Source organism: Pseudorca crassidens, chromosome 9 (genome assembly GCF_039906515.1).
Source record: "Pseudorca crassidens isolate mPseCra1 chromosome 9, mPseCra1.hap1, whole genome shotgun sequence".
Lineage (NCBI taxonomy): Eukaryota > Metazoa > Chordata > Mammalia > Artiodactyla > Delphinidae > Pseudorca > Pseudorca crassidens.
In genome coordinates this window covers 8,947,764-8,969,983 of record NC_090304.1, presented here as the reverse complement: position 1 = coordinate 8,969,983, position 22,220 = coordinate 8,947,764, and the positions used below count along the sequence as shown (strand labels likewise).

Below are 22,220 nucleotides of genomic sequence, written 5' to 3'. Positions count from 1 at the left end.
ATTTGAAATCAAAAGTGTGATGCTTCTAGCTTGGATCTTCTTTGTGAGGATTGCTTTGACTATTTAGGGTCATTGGTGATTTCACATAAATTTTAGGATAGCTTTTCTATTTCTGTGAAAAATGTCATTAGAATTTTGAGAGATTGCACTGAATCTATAGATGGCTTTGCATACTATGGACATTGTAAAAATACTAATTTTTCTAATATGAACTTGGGTCATCTTTCCATTTATTTGTGTCTTACGTTCTTTCATCAAAGTCTTGTTTTCAGTGTCCAGATCTTTCATCTCCTTGGACAAAATTATACTTAATTATTTTATTCTTTTTGATGCTATAGTAAATGGGACTGTTCCTTTCTTTTTTTTTTTCTAACATCTTTACTGGAGTAAAATTGCTTTACAATGGTGTGTTAGTTTCTGCTTTATAACAAAGTGAATCAGTTATACATATACATGTCCCCATATCTCCTCCATCTTTCGTATCCCTCCCTCCCACCCTCCCTCTCCCACCCCTCTAGGTGGTCACAAAGCACCAAGCTGATCTCCCTGTGCTATGCGGCCGTTTCCCACTAGCTATCTATTTTAGGTTTGGTAGTGTATATATGTCCTTGCCACTCACTCACTTAGTCCCAGCTTACCCGTCCCCCTCCCTGTATCCTCAAGTTGTTTCTCTACTAGGTCTGTGGGGACTGTTGTTTTATCAGCTTTTTCAGAACTTCTTTTTTTTTTTTTTTTTAACATCTTCATTGGGGTATAATTGCTTTACAATGGTGTGTTAGTTTCTGCTTTATAACAAAGTGAATCAGTTATACATATACATATGTCCCCATATCTCCTCCCTCTTTCATCTCCCTCCCTCCCACCCTCCCTATCCCACCCCTCTAGGTGGTCACAAAGCACCAAGCTGATCTCCCTGTGCTATGTGGCTGCTTCCCACTAGCTATCTATTTTACATTTGGTAGTGTATATATGTCCATGCCACCCTCTCACTTTGTCACAGCTTACCTTTCCCCCTCCCCATATCCTCAAGTCCATTCTCTAGTAGGTCTGCATCTTTATTCCCATCTTGCCCCTAGGTTCTTCATGACCATTGTTTTTTTTTTAGACTCCATATATGTGTTAACATATGGTATTTTTTTCTCTCGTTCTGACTTACTTCACTCTGTATGACAGTCTCTAGGTCCATCCACCTTACTACAAATAACTTAGTTTCATTCCTTTTGAGTAATATTCCATTGTATATATGTGCCACATCTTGTTTATCCATTCATCTGTTGATGAAAACTTTGGTTGCTTCCATGTCCTGGCTATTGTAAATAGAGCTGCAATGAACGTTTTGGTACATGACTCTTTTTGAATTGTGGTTATCTCAGGGTATATGCTCAGTAGTGGGATTGCTGGGTGGCATGGTAGTTCTATTTTTAGTTTTCTAAGGAACGTCCATACTGTTCTCCATAGTGGGTGTATCAATTTACATTCCCACCAACAGTGCAAGAGGGTTCCCTTTTCTCCACACCCTCTCCAGCATTTATTGTTTCTAGATTTTTTGATGATGGCCATTCTGACTGGTGTGAGATGATATCTCATTGTAGTTTTGATTTGCATTTCTCTAATGATTAATGATGTTGAGCATTCTTTCATGTGTCTGTTGGCAATCTGTATATCTTCTTTGGAGAAATGTCTATTTAGGTCTTCTGCCCATTTTTGGATTGGGTTGTTTGTTTTTTTGATATTGAGCTGCATGAGCTGCTTGTAAAATTTGGAGATTAATCCTTTGTCAGTTGCTTCATTTGCAAATATTTTCTCCCATTCTGAGGGTTGCCTTTTCATCTTGTTTATGGTTTCCTTTGTTGTGTAAAAGCTTCTAAGTTTGATTAGGTCCCATTTGTTTATTTTTGTTTTTATTTCCATTTCTCTAGGAGGTGGGCCAAAAAGGATCTTGCTGTGATTTATGTCATAGAGTGTTCTGCCTATGTTTTCCTCCAAGAATTTGATGGTGTATGGCCTTATATTTAGGTCTTTAATCCATTTTGAGTTTATTTTTGTGTATGGTGTTAGGGAGTGTTCTAATTTCATTCTTTTACATGTAGCTGTCCAGTTTTCCCAGAACGACTTACTGAAGAGGCTGTATTTTCTCCACTGTATATTCTTGCCTCCTTTATCAAAGGTAAGGTGACCATATGTGCGTGGGTTTATCTCTGGGTTTTCTATCCTGTTCCATTGATCTATATTTCTGTTTTTGTGCCAGTACCATACTGTCTTGATTACTGTAGCTTTGTAGTATAGTCAGAAGTCAGGGACCATCACTCTGATACCAAAACCAGACAAAGATGTCACAAAGAACAAAAACTACAGGCCAATATCACTGATGAACATAGATGCAAAATTCCTCAACAAAATGCTAGCAAACAGAATCCAACAGCACATAAAAGGATCGTACACTATGATCAAGTGGGGTTTATCCCAGGAATCCAAGGATTCTTCAATATACGCAAATCAATCAATGTGATACACCATATTAACAAACTGAAGGAGAAAAACCATATGATCATCTCAATAGATGCAGAGAAAGCTTTTGACAAAATTCAACATCGATTTATGGTAAAAACCCTCCAGAAAGTAGGCTTAGAGGGAACTTTCCTCAACATAATAAAGGCCATATATGACAAACCCACAGCCAACATCGTCCTCAATGGTGAAAAACTGAAACCATTTCCACTAAGATCAGGAACAAGACCAGGTTGCCCACTCTCACCACTATTATTCAACATAGTTTTGGAAATTTTAGCCACAGCAATCAGAGAAGAAAAAGAAAGAAAAGGAATACAAATTGGAAAAGAAGTAAAGCTGTCACTGTTTGCAGATGACATGATATTATACAAAAAGAATCCTAAAGATGCTACCAGAAAACTACTAGAGCTAATTGATGAATTTGTTAAAGTAGCAGGATACAAAATGAATGCACAGACATCTCTTGCATTCCTATACACCAATGATGAAAAATCTGAAAGTGAAATTAAGAAAACACTCTCATTTACCACTGCAACAAAAAGAATAAAATATCTATGAATAAACCTACCTAAGGAGACAAAAGACTTGTATGCAGAAAATTACAAGACACTGATAAAAGAAATTAAAGATGATACAAATAGATGGAGAGATATACCATGTTCCTGGATTGGAAGAATCAACATTGTGAAAATGACTCTACTACCCAAAGCAATCTACAGATTCAATGCAACCACTATTAAACTACCACTGGCATTTTTCACAGAACTAGAACAAAAATTTCACAATTTGTATGGAAACACAAAAGACCCTGAATAGCCAAAGCAATCTTGAGAAAGAAAAACGGAGCTGGAGGAATCAGATATTTCTTTGTTAGCATGTAGAAATGCATTTGATCTCTATATGTTGATTTTGTATCCTACAAAGTTACTGAATTTGTAGATTAGTTCTGACAAATTTTTTTGGTTGAGTTGACAGATTTTCTATGTACAAGTTCATATCATCTTCAACCATAGAGAATATAATTCCTCCTTTCCAGTATGGATACATTTTACTTCTTTTTCTTTCCTGGTAGCTCTGAGTAGGAATTCCAGGGTTATGTTGATAGGAGAGGTGTGAGTGGGCACACTTTTTTCCCCTGAACATAGAGGGAAATATTTCAAAGTGTCACTACTGTGTGTGATGTTACCTGAAGACCTGTTGTATATCATCTTTATTATGTTCAGGTACGTTCCTTCTATACCCAGTTAATTGGGCACTTATATTTTTATCACAAATATGTAGACATTAACAACACACTCTTGAACAAACATTCCACTGAAGAGGAAACTGAAAGAGGGTTTTAAAAATATCTGAGACAAACAAAAACAAAATCACAGCACACCATAATTTCTGAGATGTGGCAAGATACTAGTAAAAGTGAATTTTATATTAACAAATGTCTATGTTAGAAAGAAAAAAGATCTTAAATAAACAATCTAACTTTATACCTCAAAGAAGTAGAAAAAAGAACAAACTAAGCCCAAAGTTAGTAGAAGGAAGTTAACAGTCAATATTACAGCAGCATTAAATGCACCAATATTCAAATTATAGGGGTCCCAGAAGAAGAAGAGAAAAAGAAAGGGACTCAGAAAATATTTGAAGAGATTATAGTTGAAAACTTCCCTAATAGGAAATAGTTAATCAAGTCCAGGAGCACAGAGAGTCCCATACAGGATAAATCCAAGGAGAAACACGCCAAGACACATATTAATCAAACTATCAAAAATTATATACAAAGAAAAAATATTTAAAGCAGCAAGAGAAAAATAACAAATAACACACTAGGGAATCCCCATAAGCTTAACAGCTGATCTTTCAGCAGAAACTCTGCAAGCCAGAAAGGAGTGGCAGGACATATTTAAAGTGATGAAGGAGAAAAACCTACAGCCAAGATTACTCTACCCAGCAAGGATCTCATTCAGATTTGACAGAGAAATTAAAACCTTTAGAAACAAGCAAAAGCTAAGAGAACTCAGCACCACCGAACCAGCTTTACAAAAAATGCTAAAGGAACTTCTCTAGGCAGGAAACACAGAGAAAGAAAAGACCTACAATAACAAACCCAAAACAAATAAGAAAATGGTAATAAGAACATACACATCGATAATTAGCTTAAATGTAAAAGGATTAAATGCTCCAACCAAAAGACATAGACTGGCTGAATGAATACAAAAACAAGACCTGTATATACGCTGTCTACAAGAGACCCACTTCAGACCTAGGGACACATACAGACTGAAAGCGAGGGGAGGGAAAAAGATATTCCATGCAAATGGAAATCAAAAGAAAGCTGGAGCAGCAATTCTCATATCAGACAAAATAGACTTGAAAACAAAGACTACTACACGTGACAAAGGACACTACATAATGATCAAGGGATCAAACCAAGAAGAAGATATAACAATTGTAAATATTTATGCACCCAACATAGAAGCACCTCAATACCTAAGACAAATACTAGCAGCCAGAAAAGGGGAAATCGACAGTAACACCATGATAGTAGGGGACTTTAACACCCCACTTTCAACAATGGACAGATCATCCAAAATGAAAATAAATAAAGAAACACAAGCTTTAAATGGTACATTAAACAAGATGGACTTAATTCATATTTATAGGACATTCCATCCAAAACCAACAGAATACACATTCTTCTCAAGTGCACATGGAACATTCTCCAGGATAAATCATATCTTGGGTCACAAAATCAGGCATGGTAAATTTAAGAAAATTGAAATCATATCAAGTATCTTTTCTGACCACAACGCTATGAGACTAGATATCAATTACAGGAAAAAATCTGTAAAAAATACAAACACATGGAGGCTAAACAATACACTACTTAATAACCAAGAGATCACTGAAGAAATCAAAGAGGAAATCAAAAAATACCTAGAAACAAATGACAATAAAACACGATGAGCCAAAACCTATGGGATGCAGCAAAAGCAGTTCTAAGCGGGAAGTTTATAGCAACACAATCCTACCTTAAGAAACAGAAACATCTCAGATAAACAACCTAACTTTACATCTAAGCAATTAAAGAAAGAAGAATAAATAAACCCCAAAGTTAGCAGAAGAAAAGAAATCATAAAGATCAGATCAGAAATAAATGAAAAAGAAATGAAGGAAACGATAGCAATGATCAATAAAACTAAAAGCTGGTTCTTTGAGAAGATAAACAAAATTGATAAACCATTAGCCAGACTCATCAAGAAAAAAAAGAAGACTGAAATCAACAGAATTAGAAAGGAAAAAGGAGAAGTAACAACTGAAACAGCAGAAATACAAAGGATCATGAGAGATTACTGCAAGCAACTATTTGCCGATAAAATGGACAACCTGGAAGAAATGGACAAATTCTTAGAAAAGCACAATCTTCAACACTGAACCAGGAAGAAATAGAAAATATAAACAGACCAATCACAAGCACTGAAATTGAGATTGTGATTAAATATCTTCCAACAAACAAAAGCCCAGGACCAGATGGCTTCACAGGCGAATTCTACCAAACATTTAGAGAAGAGCTAACACCTATCCTTCTCAAACTCTTCCAAAATATAGCAGAGGGAGGAACACTACGAAACTCATTCTATGAGACCACCATCACCCTGATACCAAAACCAGACAAAGATGGCACAAAGAAAGAAAACTATAGGCCAATATCACTGATGAACATAGATGCAAAAATCTTCAACAAAATACTAGCAAACAGAATCCAACAGCACATTAAAAGGATCATACACCATGATCAAGTGGGATTTATCCCAGGAATGCAAGGATTCTTCATTATACACAAATCAATCAATGTGATACATCATATTAAAAAACTGAAGGATAAACAGCATATGATCATCTCAGTAGAGGCAGGAAAAGTTTTCAACAAAATTCAACACCAACTTATGATAAAAACCCTCCAGAAAGTAGGCATAGAGGGAACTTACCTCAACATAATAAAGGCCATATATGACAAATCCACAGCCAACATCATTCTCAATGGTGAAAAACTGAAACCATTTCCACTAAGGTCAGGAACAAGACAAGGTTGCCCACTCTCACCACTATTATTCAACATAGTTTCGGAAGTTTTAGCCACAGCAATCAGAGATGACAAAGAAATAAAAGGAACCCAAATCGGAAAAGAAGAAGTAAAGCTGTCATTGTTTGCAGATGACATGACACTATACATAGAGAATCCTAAAGATGCTAGCAGAAAACTACTAGAGCTAATCAATGAATTTGGTAAAGTTGCAGGAAACAAAATGAATGCACAGAAATCTCTTGCATTCCTATACACTAATTATGGAAAATCTGAAAAAGAAATTAAGGAAACACTCCCATTTACCATTGCAACAAAAAGAATAAAATACCTAGGAATAAACCAACTTAAGGAGACAAAAGACCTGTATGCAGAAAACTACAAGATGCTGATGAAAAAAATTAAAGATGATACAAACAGATGGAGAGATATACCATGTGCTTGGATTGGAGGAATCAACATTGTGAAAATGACTCTGCTACCCAAAGCAATCTACAGATTCAATGCAATCCCTATCAAACTACCAATGGCATTTTTCACAGAACTAGAATAAAAAATTTCACAATTTGTATGGAAACACAAAAGACCCTGAATAGCCAAAGCAATCTTAAGAAAGAATAACGGAGCTGGAGGAATCAGACTCCCTGACTTCAGACTATACTACAAAGCTACAGAAATCAAGAAAGTGTGGTACTGGCACAAAAACAGAAATATAGATCATTGGAACAGGATAGAGAACCCAGAGATAAACTCATGCACATATGGTCACCTTATTTTTAATAAAGGAGGAAAGAATATACAATGGAGAAAAGACAGCCTCTTCAATAAGTGGTGCTGGGAAAACTGGACAGCTACATGTAAAAGAATGAAATTAGAACATTCCCTAACACCATACACAAAAATAAATTCAAAATGGATTAAAGACCTAAATGTAAGGCCAGACACTATGAAACTCTTAGAGGAAAACATAGGCAGCACACTCTATGACATAAATCACACAAGATCCTTTTTGACCCACTTCTTAGAGAAATAGAAATAAAAACAAACAAACAAACAAAAACAAATGTGACCGAATGATACTTAAAAGCTTTTGGACAGCAAAGGAAAATATAAACAAGAGGAAAAGGCAACCGTCAGAATGGGAGAAAATATTTGCAAATGAAGCAACTGACAAAGGATTAATCTCCAGAATTTACAAGCAGCTCATGCAGTTCAATATCAAAAAAACAAAAACCCAATCCAAAAATGGGCAGAATACCTACATACACATTTCTCCAAAGGAGATATACAGATGGCCCAGAAACACATGAAAGAATGCTCAACATCATTAATCATTAGAGAAATGCAAATCAAAACTACAATGACATATCACCTCACACTGGTGAAAATGGCCATCATCAAAAAATCTACAAACAATAAATGCTGGAGAGGGTGTGGAGAAAAGGGAACCCTCTTGCACTGTTAGTGGGAATGTAAATTGATACCCCCACTATATACAACAGTATGGAGGTTCCTTAAAAAGCTAAAAATAGAACTAGCATACGACCCAGTAACCACCCTACTGGGCATATACCCTGAGAAAACAATGATTCAAAAAGACTCAATTACCACAATGTTCATTGCAGCTCTATTTACAGTAGACAGGACATAGAAGCAACCAAAGTGTCCATCAACAGATGAATGGATAAAGAAGGTGTGGCACATATATACAATGAAATATTACTCAGCCATAAAAGGAAACGAAATTGAGTTATTTGTAGTGAGGTGGTTGGACCTAGAGTCTGTCATACAGTGTGCACTAAGTCAGAAAGAGAAAAACAAATACTGTATGCTAACACATATATATGGAATGTAGAAAAAGAAAAAGAAAAAAAAGGTCAGAAGAACCTAGGGGCAAGATGGGAATAAAGACACAGACCTACTAGAGAATGGACTTGAGGATACAGGGAGGGGAAGGTAAGATGGAACAAAGTGAGAGAGTGGTATAGACATATATACACTACCAAATGTAAAATAAGTAGCTAGTGGGAAGCAGCCACATAGCACAGGGAGATCAGCTTGGTGCTTTGTGACCACCTTGAGGGGTGGGATAGGGAGGGTGGGAGGGAGGGAGATGCAAGAGGGAAGAGATATGGGGACACTTGTATATGTATAACTGATTTTGTTATAAAGCAGAAACCAACACACCATTGTAAAGCAGTTATATTCCAATAAAGATGTTTTTAAAAAAAAGAATATAAGGGAAGAAAAGGAATGAAGACGCAGACATAGAGAATGGACTTGAGGACATGAGGAGAGGGAAGGGTAAGCTGGGACAATGTGAGAGAGTGGCATGGACATATGTACCTTACCAAATGTAAAATAGATAGCTAGTGGGAAGCAGCTGCAATGCACAGGGAGATCAGCTCAGTGCTTTGTGACCACCTAGACGGGTGAGATAAGGATGGTGGGAGGGAGAGGCAAGAAGGAGGAGATTTGTGGATATATGTATACATAAAGCTGATTCACTTTGTTATACAGCAGAAACTAACACACCATTGTAAAGCAATTATACTCCAATAAAGTTGTTTAAAAAAAAAGACTGTTACAAGAGACAAAGAAGGACAGTACATAATGATCAAGGCATCAGTCCAAGAATAAGTTATGACAATTGTAAATATATATGCACCCAACATAGGAGCAAGTCAATATATAAGGCAAATGCCACAGCAATCAGAGAAGAAAAAGAAATAAAAGGAATCCACATTGGAAAGAAAGAATTAAAATTGTCAGTGTTTACAGATGACATGAAACTATACATAGAACATCCTAAAGGTGCTACCAGAAAACTACTAGAGGTCATCAATGAATTCAGTAAATTTGCAGGATACAAAATTAATACAGAGAAATCTCTTGCATTCGTATACACTAACAATGAAAGATCAGAAAGAGAAATGAAGGAAACAATCCCATTTACCATTGCATCAAAAAGAATAAAATACCTAGAAATAAACCTAATTAAGGAGGCAAAATACCTGTACTCTGAAAACTGTAAGTCGCTGATGAAAGAAATTGAAGATGACATAAACAGATGGAAAGATATATGAAAGTTCTTGTACTGGAAGAATGAATATTGTCAAAATGACTATACTACCCAAGGCAATCTACAGACTCAATGCAATCCCTGTCAAATTACCAATAGTATTTTTCACAGAACTAGAACAAAAAAATCTTAAAATTTGTATGGATACACGAAAGACCACCAATAGCCAAAGCAATCTTGAGAAAGAAAAACGGAGCTGGAAGAATCAGGTTCCCAGACTTCAGACTACACTACAAATGTACAATAATCAAAACAGTATGGTACTGGCACAAAAACAGAAATAGAGATCAAGGGAACAGGATAGAAAGCCCAGAAGTAAACCTACGCACCTATAGTCAATAAATCTATGACAAAGGAATCAAGAATATACAATGAAGAAAAGATAGTCTCTTCAATAAGTGGTGCTTGGAAAACTGGACAGCTCCATGTAAAAAAATGAAATTAGAACGTTCTCTAACACCTTACACAAAAATAAACTCAAAATGGATTAAAGTCCTAAATGTAAGATCAGATACAATAAAACTCCTAGAAGAAAACATAGAACACTCTTTGACATAAATCACAGCAATATTTTTTGGAGCCACCTCCTAGAGTAATGAAAATAAAAACAAAAATAAACAAATGGGATCTAATTAAACTGAAAAGCTTTTGCACAGCGAAGGAAACCATAAAAACAAACAAACAAAAAAACCCGAAAAGACAACTCACAGAATGGAAGAAAATATTTGCAAATGAAGCAACCAACAAGGGATTAATCTCCAAAATATACAAACAGCTCATGTGGCTCAATATCAAAAAAGCAAACAGGGCTTCCCTGGTGGCGCAGTGGTTGAGAGTCCGCCTGCCGATGCAGGGGACACGGTTTCGTGCTCCGGTCCGGGAAGATCCCCCATGCTGCGGAGTGACTGGGCCCGTGAGCCATGGCCGCTGAGCCTGTGCGTCCGGAGCCTGTACTCCGCAATGGGAGAGGCCACAACAGTGAGAGGCCCGTGTACAGCAAAAAAAAAAAAAAAAAGCAAACAACCCAATCAAAAAGTTGGCAAAAGATCTAAATAGACATTTCTCCAAAGAAGACATACAGATGGCCAAAAACACATGAAAAGATATACAACATCACTAATTATTAGATAAATGCAAACTACAATGAGATTTACAATAGCCAGGACATGGAAGCAACCTAAATGTCCATCAACAGAGGAATGGATAAAGAAGATGTAGTACAGGGCTTCCCTGGTGGCGCAGTGGTTGAGAGTACGCCTGCTGATGCAGGGGACACGTGTTCGTGCTCCGGTCCGGGAGGATCCCACATGCCGCGGAGCGGCTAGGCCTGTGAGCCATGGCCGCTGAGCCTGCGCGTCCGGAGCCTGTGCTCCGCAATGGGAGAGGCCACAACAGTGAGAGGCCCGCATAACGCAAAGAAAAAAAAAAAAAAAAAAAAGAAGATGTAGTACATATATACAGTGGAATATTACTCAGCTGTAAGAAAGAATGAAATAATGCCATTTGCAGCAACATGGATGTACCTGGAGATTATCATACTAAGTCAGAAAGAGAAAGACAAATATATCTCTTATATGCAGAATCTTTTAAAAAAAATGATACAAATGAACTTATTTACAAAACAGAAACAGTTTCACAGGAAAGGTGGGGGGAGGGATAAATTGGGAATTTGGGATTGACATTTACGGACTGCTATATTTAAAATAGATAACCAACAAGGACCTACTGAATAGCACAGGGAACTTTGCCCAGTATTCTGTAATAACCTAAATGGGAAAAGAATTTGAAAAAGGATAGATACGTGTATATGTATAACTGAATCACTTTACTGTACACCTGAAACTAACACAACATTGTTAATCCACTATACTCCAATATAAAGTAAAAATTAAATATATATGTAGAAAAATAATAAAGTCAAATTAATTGCCAAAAATAGAATTAATTAGTCATAAAAAGGAATGAAAGCATGGCATATGTTACAACATAGATGAAACTTGAAAACATTATGTTAAGTGAAAAAAAAAACAGAAAGAAGCCAGATACAAAGGCCCACATATTTTATAACGTGATTTCTATGAAATACATAAATTAGGCAATTCCATAGCGACAGATGTAGATTAGTGGTTGCTAAGAGTTAGGGGTAAAGTGGGGAATGGGGTGTGACTCCTCGTGGGTACAGGTTTCTTTTGTGGTGACAAAAATGTTCTGTAATGAGAGCGTAGTCATGGATGCACAACTGTGAACAAATAAAATCCATGTAAGTGTATATTTTAAAGAGAATTACGTGTTATATGAATTATACCACAATAAGGCTTCAAAAAAATTTTAATGGAAAATTTAGTGCTAACAAAGGTGACAGTTTTCCTATATTGCTCTTCAGTTCTTCCATAGCACATTGTGCATTTGCCATACATATGTTTTATAATATCAGATTGTATTATTTACATACCTCTCCCTTACTCACCATAGCCTTACACTTAAAGACCTTGCCTAACACAATGCTGTATTCCTAGAACAGAGCAGGTCCTCACAAATGTTATCCGAATGAATCTATAAGCCTGTAAAAGATAAACTTCTCTATGCACTGACTTAGCCCTCTGCCCTCCATCACTACCCACCCTGACCCCATTTTGAGTCATTTATTTTCAATGTGAAATCATGGTTTGATTTGACTTTCAGCAGAATAATGTCATTTACCAAAAGAAAAATATTGTATCATATTTCACTTGCTTTAAATGAACTCAGGACTGTTTTCATTAACTCTTTTAATCAAAAGTCAGTACTAAAAAGCAAAGCACTTACTTTCAGTACTTTTCACAGAAAAACAAAACACGTTTCACTTTCGAGTCTGATAAATGACATGTTCTGAAAAGGACTGCAAACCATGTAGCAGGTTTATTTTATTTTATTTACAGATGTGTAGCTCAAAGTCCAGTGTCACTTTGGGACACTGCTGATAAAAAGAATTTTCACAAAGTAGACCTTTAAACAGTTTTGTCAATTGCTGGAAGCATCTCAGCAAAATATTTCTCTGTGACTTTAAAGAAGACAGTTACCGACCTGATCCCCAAACAAGCTGGAGAAATAGCTTCCATGGCCTTGCTGTGAAGGTGAGACAGGGCCCATTGAGCTAATACTGAGATCAGGATCAATACACACTTAGTGTGTGACATAGTGAAAGGAAACTTTTTCTCCCTTTGAACTTCTCTAAATAGTCATTTTGCCTCCCCTTGGGGCTCACTGCTCAGCTCAATGGCCTTTCAGGACCTCCTGGATCAAGTTGGAGGCCTGGGAAGATTCCAGATCCTTCAGATGGTTTTCCTTTGTATCTCCAGCCTCATAGTGTACCCTCATATTCTATTGGAGAACTTCACTGCAGCTGTTCCTGGTCATCGCTGCTGGGTTCACATCCTTGACAATGACACTGACTCTGCTAATGGCACTGGGACCCTCAGCCAGGACACCCTCCTGAGAATCTCCATTCCACTGGACTCAAACCTGAGGCCAGAGAAGTGTCGTCGCTTCCTCCTCCCCCAGTGGCAGCTCCTTCACCTGAACGGGACCTTCCCCAACATGAGTGATCTGGACACAGAACCCTGTGTGGATGGCTGGGTGTATGACAAAAGCTCCTTCTCCTCCACTGTCGTGACTGAGGTAAGAGGCCCCATTTACATCTTATGAGTGCATGGTCTGGGTGTTTAAGGGTAACAGAGTAATGAACAAGCTTCTAGAATTTTTAGTCACTATTAGGTGCTCATTCTTCATTCTTTCAGCAAATATTAATTACTTCTTTACTGAATGCCAGACACCTATATATTTCATGAGTCTAATGAACTCAAAAATAGATGTGACCTTGCTATTATATGGCTTTTATTATTTAAAAGACCAAAGGTTAAGCAAGTAATTTATGCGATGTGTTTACAAGGTCAGTAATGCTCAGCCTGGCTTGAAAATTAGAAATATCAGGGATATTGATCAAAACCTCCAAGCGCTGTACCCCAGAGCAACCATATGAGAAGATCTGTAATGAAATTCTGGCATCAGTAAATTTTTAAATCTCCTCAAATGATTGCACTCTGTGGCCATGTTTGAGGATCACTTATTATGGAATTAAAAAAGGCATAAATATAACCAACAGGTTTAAGCTGATACCTGAATGATAAAAGTCAACTAAAGTAAAAAAGGAAGCTGGAGAGGAAAAAAGGGCTGAAACAAAGAAACGTGTAAATCATTTAAACTGTTTCAATCAGGTTTCCACTGAGGGGTCATAAGTTGTGGAGCTCTCCTTTGTTGGTTTCCTTCTCTTCCAGTGGGACCTGGTATGTGAATCTCAGTCACTAAAATCAATGGCCAAATTCTTATTCATGGCTGGAATGCTGGTGGGAAGCATCATATATGGCCATTTCTCAGACAGGTGAGTGTCTCTGGATCACAGCTCTCTTTACTCATGTATTTTCATGAACTCATAAATCATTCTTCAATTAAGCAACACTTATGATTACTGTAGCTTTGTAGTATAGTCTGAAGTCAGGGAGCCTGATTCCTCCAGCTCCATTTTTCGTTCTCAAGATTGCCTTGGCTATTTGGGGTCTTTTGTGTTTCCATAGGAATTGTGAAATTTTTTGTTCTAGTTCTGTGAAAAATGCCAGTGGTAGTTTGATAGGGATTGCATTGAATCTGTAGATTGCTTTGGGTAGTAGAGTCATTTTCACAATGTTGATTTTTCCAATCCAAGAACATGGTATATCTCTCCATTTATTTGTATCATCTTTAATTTCTTTCATCAGTGTCTTATAATTTTCTGCATACAGGTCTTTTGTCTCCTTAGGTAGGTTTATTCCTAGGTATTTTATTCTTTTTGTTGCAATGGTAAGTGGGAGTGTTTTCTTAATTTCACTTTCAGATTTTTCATCATTAGTGTATAGGAATGCCAGAGATTTCTGTGCATTAATTTTGTATCCTGCTCCTTTACCAAATTCATTGATTAGCTCCAGTAGTTTTCTGGTAGCATCTTTAGGATTCTCTATGTATAGTATCATATCAGTATGATACTGGCACAAAAAACAGAAATATAGATAAATGGAACAGGATAGAAAGCCCAGAGATAAACCAACACACCTATGGTCACCTTATCTTTGATAAAGGAGACAAGAATATACAGTGGAGAAAAGGCAGCCTCTTCAATAAGTGGTGCTGGGAAAACTGGACTTTTACATACTGTAAAAGTATGAAATTAGAACACTCCCTAACACCAAATACAAAAATAAACTCAAAATGGATTAAAGCCCTAAATGTAAGGCCAGACACTATCAAACTCTTGGAGGAAAACATAGGCAGAACACTCTATGACATAAATCACAGCAAGATCCTTTCTGACCCACCTCCTAGAGAAATGGAAATAAAAACAAAAATAAACAAATGGGACCTAATGAAACTTCAAAGCTTTTGCACAGCAAAGTAAACCATAAACAAGATGAAAAGGCAACCCTCAGAATGGGAGAAAATATTTGCAAATGAAGCAACTGACAAAGAATTAATCTCCAAATTTTACAAGCAGCTCATGCAGCTCAATATCAAAAAAACAAACAATCCAAACCAAAAATGGGCAGAAGACCTAAATAGACATTTCTCCAAAGAAGATATACAGACTGCGAACAAACACATGAAAGGATGCTCAACATCATTAATCATTAGAGAAATGCAAGTCAAAACTACAATGACACATCATCTCACACCAGTCAGAATGGCCATCATCAAAAATTCTAGAAACAATAAATGCTGGAAAGGGTGTGGAGAAAAGGGAACCCTCTTGCACTGTTGGTGGGAATGTAAATTGATACCCCCACTATGGAGAACAGTATGGAGGTTCCTTAAAAAACTAAAAATAGAACTACCATACGACCCAGCAATCCCACTACTGGGCATATACCCTGAGAAAACCATAGTTCAAAAAGAGTCATGTACCAAAATGTTCATTGCAGCTCCATTTACAATAGCCAGGACATGGAAGCAACCTAAGTGTCCATCATCGGATGAATGGATAAAGAAGATGTGGCACATATATACAATGGAATATTACTCAGGCATAAAAAGAAACGAAATTGAGTTATTTGTAGTGAGGTGGATGGACCTAGAGTCTGTCATACAGAGTGAAGTAAGTCAGAAAGAGAAAAACAAATACCGTATGCTAACACATATATATGGAATCTAAGAAAAAAAAAGGTCATGAAGAACCTAGGGGTAAGACGGGAATAAAGACACAGACTTACTAGAGAATGGACTTGAGGATACAGGGAGGGGGAAGGGTAAGCTGGGACAAAGTGAGAGGGTGGCATGGACATATATACACTACCAAATGTAAAATAGATAGCTAGTGGGAAGCAGCCGCATAGCACAGGGAGATCAGCTTGGTGCTTTGTGACCACCTAGAGGGGTGGGATAGGGAGGGTGGGAGGGAGGGAGATGCAAGAGGGAAGATATATGGGAACATATGTATAGGTATAACTGATTCACTTTGTTATAAAGCAGAAACTAACACACCATTGTAAAGCAATTGTACTCCAATAAAAATGTTAAAAAAAAACACTTATGGCAAATTACACTGCCCTGGGGCTTCCTTGCTCCCCAGGGATCTAGAAACACAAACAAATGGAGAATTACAGTCCATGTGGTGAGGGCTATTTTATCAGCTGTGAGCACTGTGTATGGGATACAGAAACAACACCTCCATCAGACATGGGAGCATTTTAGGATGAGGTTTAGAACAGAGGTGCCACAACATGTGGCTTATAAAGACGAGAAAGAGGTACCTATGGGAACAGAGAGGAAGATGTTTCACATCATGAGATTCAACCTGCTCAATGATACAATATGGAAAACAGTGGTGCACGCCTTAGCCAGGGGGTCGTGTTCAGTCCCTCTTATCTGAAAGCTTGTGGATTTTCAGACCATGGTCATCATGTCCCTGTTTCTCAAGTGTGATGGGTAGACATTCCTAAGAAACCTGTGTTATACATAGCAAAGTGTCTTGGTGGTGTATTCCAAAGATCTTGATTTTTATTTTTGCTGAAACATTAATTTAAAGGTAAATTTTTCAACCATGTAGGGAATTAATCTAATGACAACTTCTGTCACCATTTGTGGTATTAGAAATTGGAATACCCTGTGCCTGACCATACCACTTCTGAATTAGACAGCCAGCCTTTGCCACCACCCAAGCCTGTCTCCTCTAAAGGGTATGGGGAATTAAGGTGCCCCTTACCACTACTAGCATAATGCCATCTGTTATCTCAGGTGAAAACTGTGAATTCTGAATTTATGACCTTATAAAAGGTACCTTATAAAAGTTTTCAGAGTCAGAATGTTCATTTCTAACAGTTCTATAACACAGAACTACTCATCTTGCAGAAATAAAAATAAAACAATATATCTATGCTGATTGATTTTTGAAAAAGCTTCCAAGACCATTCAATGCGTAAAATATGGCCCATTTAACAAATGGTGCTGTGACAATTGGATATCCACATGCAAAAGAATGTGAATAAACCTAAAACCATAATAAATTTTAACACAAAATGGATTAGCAACTTAAATATAAGATCTAAAACTATAAAACTCAGGAAAAAACAGGTGGAAATCTACATGACTTTGGGTTTGGCAATGTATTCTTAGATATAATATCAAAAGCCTGAGTAACAAAAGAAAATATATAGAGATAGGACTTCATCAAAATTAAAAACTTTTGCACATCAAAGGACATTATCAAGAAAGTGAAAAGATAACCTATCTGATGGGAGAAAATATTTGTGAATCATATATAAAGAATAGATAAGCAAATAGACCAATGGAATAGGGTTTAATATCTAGACTATACAAAGAACTCCAACTCAACAACAAAAAGACAAAATACTCAATTTTTAAATGGGCAAAGGACTTGAATATACATTTATTTTATGAAGTTATACAAGTAGTGCATAAGTACATAAAAAGATGCTCAACATGATGTCATTTAAAAAAATGCAAGTCAAAAACCACAATAAATGGGCTTCCCTGGTGGCGCAGTGGTTGAGAGTCCGCCTGCCGATGCAGGGGACACGGGTTCGTGCCCCGGTCTGGGAAGATCCCACATGCCACGGAGCAGCTGGGCCCGTGAGCCATGGCCACTGAGCCTGCGCGTCCGGAGCCTGTGCTCCGCAACGGGAGAGGCCACAACAGTGAGAGGCCCGCGTACTGCAAAAAAAAAAAAAAACCCACAATAAAATGCCACTTCACACCTACTAGGATGGCTATAATTCAAAAAAAAAAAAAAGGAAAATAACATGTATTCACAAAGATATAGAGAAATTAGAATCTTGTACATTACTGATGGGGAGGTAAAATGGTGCCACCACTATGACAAATACTTTGGGAGTTCTTCAAAAGCTAAATTTAGGGAAACCACACGACCCAGCATTCCACTGCTAGGTATAAAACAGAAAGAACTGAAAACAGGAACTCAAACAGATAGCTTATACAACAACGTCATTGCAGCCTTATTCACAATAGCCAGAAAATGAAAACAACCCAAGTATCCATCAACAGATGGATAAAATGCCATATGTACATACAATGGAAATTGTTCAGCCATAAAGGAAATAAAGTTCTGAATCATACTAAAACCATGAAAACATGTAAAGTAAAATAAGAAAAGACAAGACAAATATTTATGATTCCACTTATATAAAATATGTAGAATAGGAAAATTCATACAGAATAATGTAGAATATAGATACCAGAAGATGGGGAGAAAGAGGAATGGAGAGTTATTGCTTAATGGGTACAAAGTTTCTGTTGAGGATTTTGAAAAATTTTGGCAGTAGCTAGTGACGATGGTTGCACAACATTGTAACTGTAATTAATACCAGTGAGGGATCTATACAGTCAAAAGTGGTTAAAATAGCAAATCATATTTTATATATTATACTGAAATTAAAAAGAAACTTAATCAAGAGCATGAGAAGACAAACCACAGACTTGGAAAAAATACTTGCAAAAGACACCTGAAAAAGAATCGCTATCCAAAATATACAAAGAACGCTTAACAGAAGGAAAATGTACATTCCAATTTAAAAATGGTCAGAAAACTTGAAAGGCACCCCACCAAAGAAATTATACAGATGGTGAATAAGCATATGAAAAGATGCTCCACAACATATGTCATTAGGGAAATGCAAACTAAAACAATGATATACTACTGCACGCCTATTAGAATGGCAAAAAGCGAAACACTGACAACACCAAATGCTGACAGAGATGAGGAGCAACAGGAACTCTCTCTCATTCGTTGCTGATGGGAATGCAAAATGTTACAGCCACGTTTGAAGACATTTTGTCAGTTTCTTATAAAATTAAGCACACTCTTGGCAAATAATCTAACAATCAAGTTCCTTGGTACTTTCTCAAAGGACTTGAAAAGTTATGTCCACACAAAAACCTACCTGTAGTTGTTCATAGTAGCTTTATTCATAATTGCCAAAACTTGGAAGCAACCAACATGTCCTTTAGTAGATGAACGCATAAATAAATTGTGTTACATCAAACCACAGAATCTTACTCAATGCTAAAAGTAAATGAGCTATCAAGCCATGAAAAGACATGGAGGAACCTTAGATATGTATCACAAAGTGAAAAAAGCTAATCTGAAAAGGCTACATATTGTGTGATTCTAACTATATAACGTTCTGGAAAAGTCAAAACTATGGAAACAGTAAAAGGATAAGTAGTTGGTGGGGGGGAAATAAATGAATAAGCAGTGTACAGAGGTATTTTAGGACAGTGAAACTACTCTTTATGATACTGTAATGGTGGGCACATGTCATTATACGTTTGTCAAAACCCATAAAATGTACAACACCAAGAGTGTAACATAATGTAAACTATGAACATTGGGGGATAATGACGTATAATTGTAGGTTCATCAATCGTTATCAAATGGATCTTTGATATTTAAAATCCTTGTTGGTTAGTTCCAAAATTTGTCTCATCTCAGGAGAAGATTTGAAAGATTTCCATTCTCTTGGGAATGAGTTCCATTTTCTTGGTTCTTCACATATCAAGATATTTTGAATTATATCTTGAATATTATAAATATTAAGTTGTGAAGATTCTATTTTCCATTATTATTCATCAGTAATACTGATTCCTTCATTTTAGCAAGTAATTTTCATGCCTGAAATTAAACTAAAAACTGTTTCTTATGCAGCAGCTCTGACCTCAGTTTAGATCTTTGTCCTTAGTTGAACTTATTCTGCAAGTGTATGTTTCAGGGGCCATCTGGGGGATGTGTGGTAGACACAATTTTGGGATCCCCTCTTTACCACTTTCCCTTGCTGGAACCCCCACTTTTCTCATTGTTCCCAGTTTCCCACCATCTGTGCCCTGATTCTCCAGATTGCAGGATGGCAGGTTTTTTTCATGCACCTCATTCACTTTACTGTAAGGACTGCACCTTATTCCGGGCTAAGAGCCATGGAAACAGGATGTTCTTTATATTGTTCTCCCTCTGCTCTTATCTGAGAGAGTATACACTTCCCATTACAGTCTATCTGCTTTTGTTCACTCTCACCTATGTTCCAGTAGCTCCTTTTTGTGTATGTACCTGCATTATATTTCTTTTCTGAGGGAATGGAGGGCAAATAGTAGGGTTTAAGGCCTTTATTCCTGGAACCAGAAATGTATGCATCAGAGGCTTTTAAGAGGAGTATTATAATAGAATATTTTAAACCTAATTCTTGAATCTCCATTGATAATTAACTGAGAGAGCCAGAATCATGTTAGGGAAGACATTTTAAAAGTCTGTCAAAATAGGCCTTAGGAAAGATGGTGGGAATTTGAATTAGGAAGATGTCCGCAGAAATGGTAACAAATAGCTGGATTTGGGTCATAATTTGAGGACAATGTGGTAGAACTTCCTGATGCTTTCAGATTTTTAAGGAGGTGATGGTGTGGCAGAGGGTCAAGGAAGATATCTATGTGTCCAGGCTGAGGAAATGGATGAATGCTGATACCATTTAGTGAGATGAAGGGAATGAGGCACATATAGAGGAGAAAGTCAAGACTGCTGTTCTGAGGGAGGTGGCCAAGATAATTGGAGTAGGAAGACCCTGAGTTCACTTCCTCCCTTGGGCACACCAAAATTACAACTATTTACATAGCAACTATTGATAAGAAAGACCAGAATCTAGCAGGAAAAAAATCTTTTACAACTAAAGATATAAAGAAGGAACCAACCACAAAAAGACAGGGAGGAAGGGCAGAGATTCAGTATAGTCAATACCTATACCCCCAGGTGGGTGACCCACAAACAGGGAGGATAATTACAATTGCTGAGGTTCTCCCCAAGAAGCCAGGAGCCCAAACTTTACATTGATCTCCCCAGCCTTGGGGTCCTGCATCAGGAAGATGAGCCCCCAGAAGGTTTGGCTCTGAAGGCAAGCAGAGCTTAATTTCAGGGGAGCCAGAGGGTTGTGGGAAATAGAGACTCCACTATTAAAGGGCTCACACAAAATCTCACATGCTCTGCGATGCAGTGCAGAAAGAGAAATTTGAAAGGAGCCTGGGTCAGACCCACTTGCTGATCTTGGGGAGCCTCCCAGAGACGCAGGTAGTAACTGGAACTCACCCTGGGGACATAGACACTGGCATCAGCCATCTAGGGAGCTCATTCTACAATGTGGACACTGCTGCTGGCCAGTGCCATTTTGGAATCCTCCCTTTCCCAGAACCTGGCCCTGCTCACCAGCTTGTCAACACCAGTACTGAGATGCCTCAGGCCAAGCAACTAGCCATGTAGGGACACAGCCCCACCCACCAGCAAGAGAGCAGCCTTAAGATCCCCTGAGGCCACAGCCACCCCAGCACATATCCATTTCCACCAGAGGACCCAGGACCCAGCAACACACACCAGTGTGCCATCACTAGACACAGGACACCCAGGGCCCTGCAACCAGAGAATCTGGAACCCACCAGATGGCCAGCTTCACCCACCAGATGGCCAGCACTAGCCCTGGGCCAGCCACACACATGGCAGTGGACAGGCATCAACTCCAGGACCCACTGGGCCCCAGCCCTGCCCACCAGCAGGCAAACTCCAGCCCCAGGACCATGGCAGCTCCACTGCTCACCATGTCAGGACCCAGCCCATTCACCAGCAGGCTAACGCCAGCTCCAAGACACCTTGGACCCCTCAGCCAGCTGCCCCAGGATCCAGCCCCACTCACCAACAGGCCAGAAACAGCTTTAGAATAACCCAGACCTCACAGCCAGGTATGTCAGGAACTGACCCAAACGACGAGCAAGTCAACACTAGATCTGGAACACTGGTCAAAAAAGCAGCCACCCCAGAACACACCCACCAGAGGGTCAGCACTAGCCCTGGGACAATGCAGGACTCTGCATCAGCCTCCTTACAACAGAGCCCAGCCAACCAGTAGCCAGCAGCCTCTGCACAAGGCAGGGCCTGGCAACCAACTGGACTGGGGACCAGCAACTCCTATGAGACTGTGCACA

General features: G+C 38.1%; 1 protein-coding gene across 1 annotated transcript in view; it reads left to right on the top strand.

Moving 5' to 3' along the window:
* Positions 1–12,740: 12,740 nt before the first annotated feature.
* SLC22A9 (solute carrier family 22 member 9) overlaps positions 12,741–22,220 on the top strand; it is a 34,287-nt gene continuing 24,807 nt past the window's right edge. The window contains exons 1-2 of the mRNA XM_067748657.1: positions 12,741–13,328; positions 13,985–14,088. Of these exons, the coding sequence (XP_067604758.1) occupies positions 12,927–13,328; positions 13,985–14,088 (506 nt within the window). The 5' untranslated portion in view covers positions 12,741–12,926. The remainder of the gene's footprint in view (positions 13,329–13,984; positions 14,089–22,220) is intronic.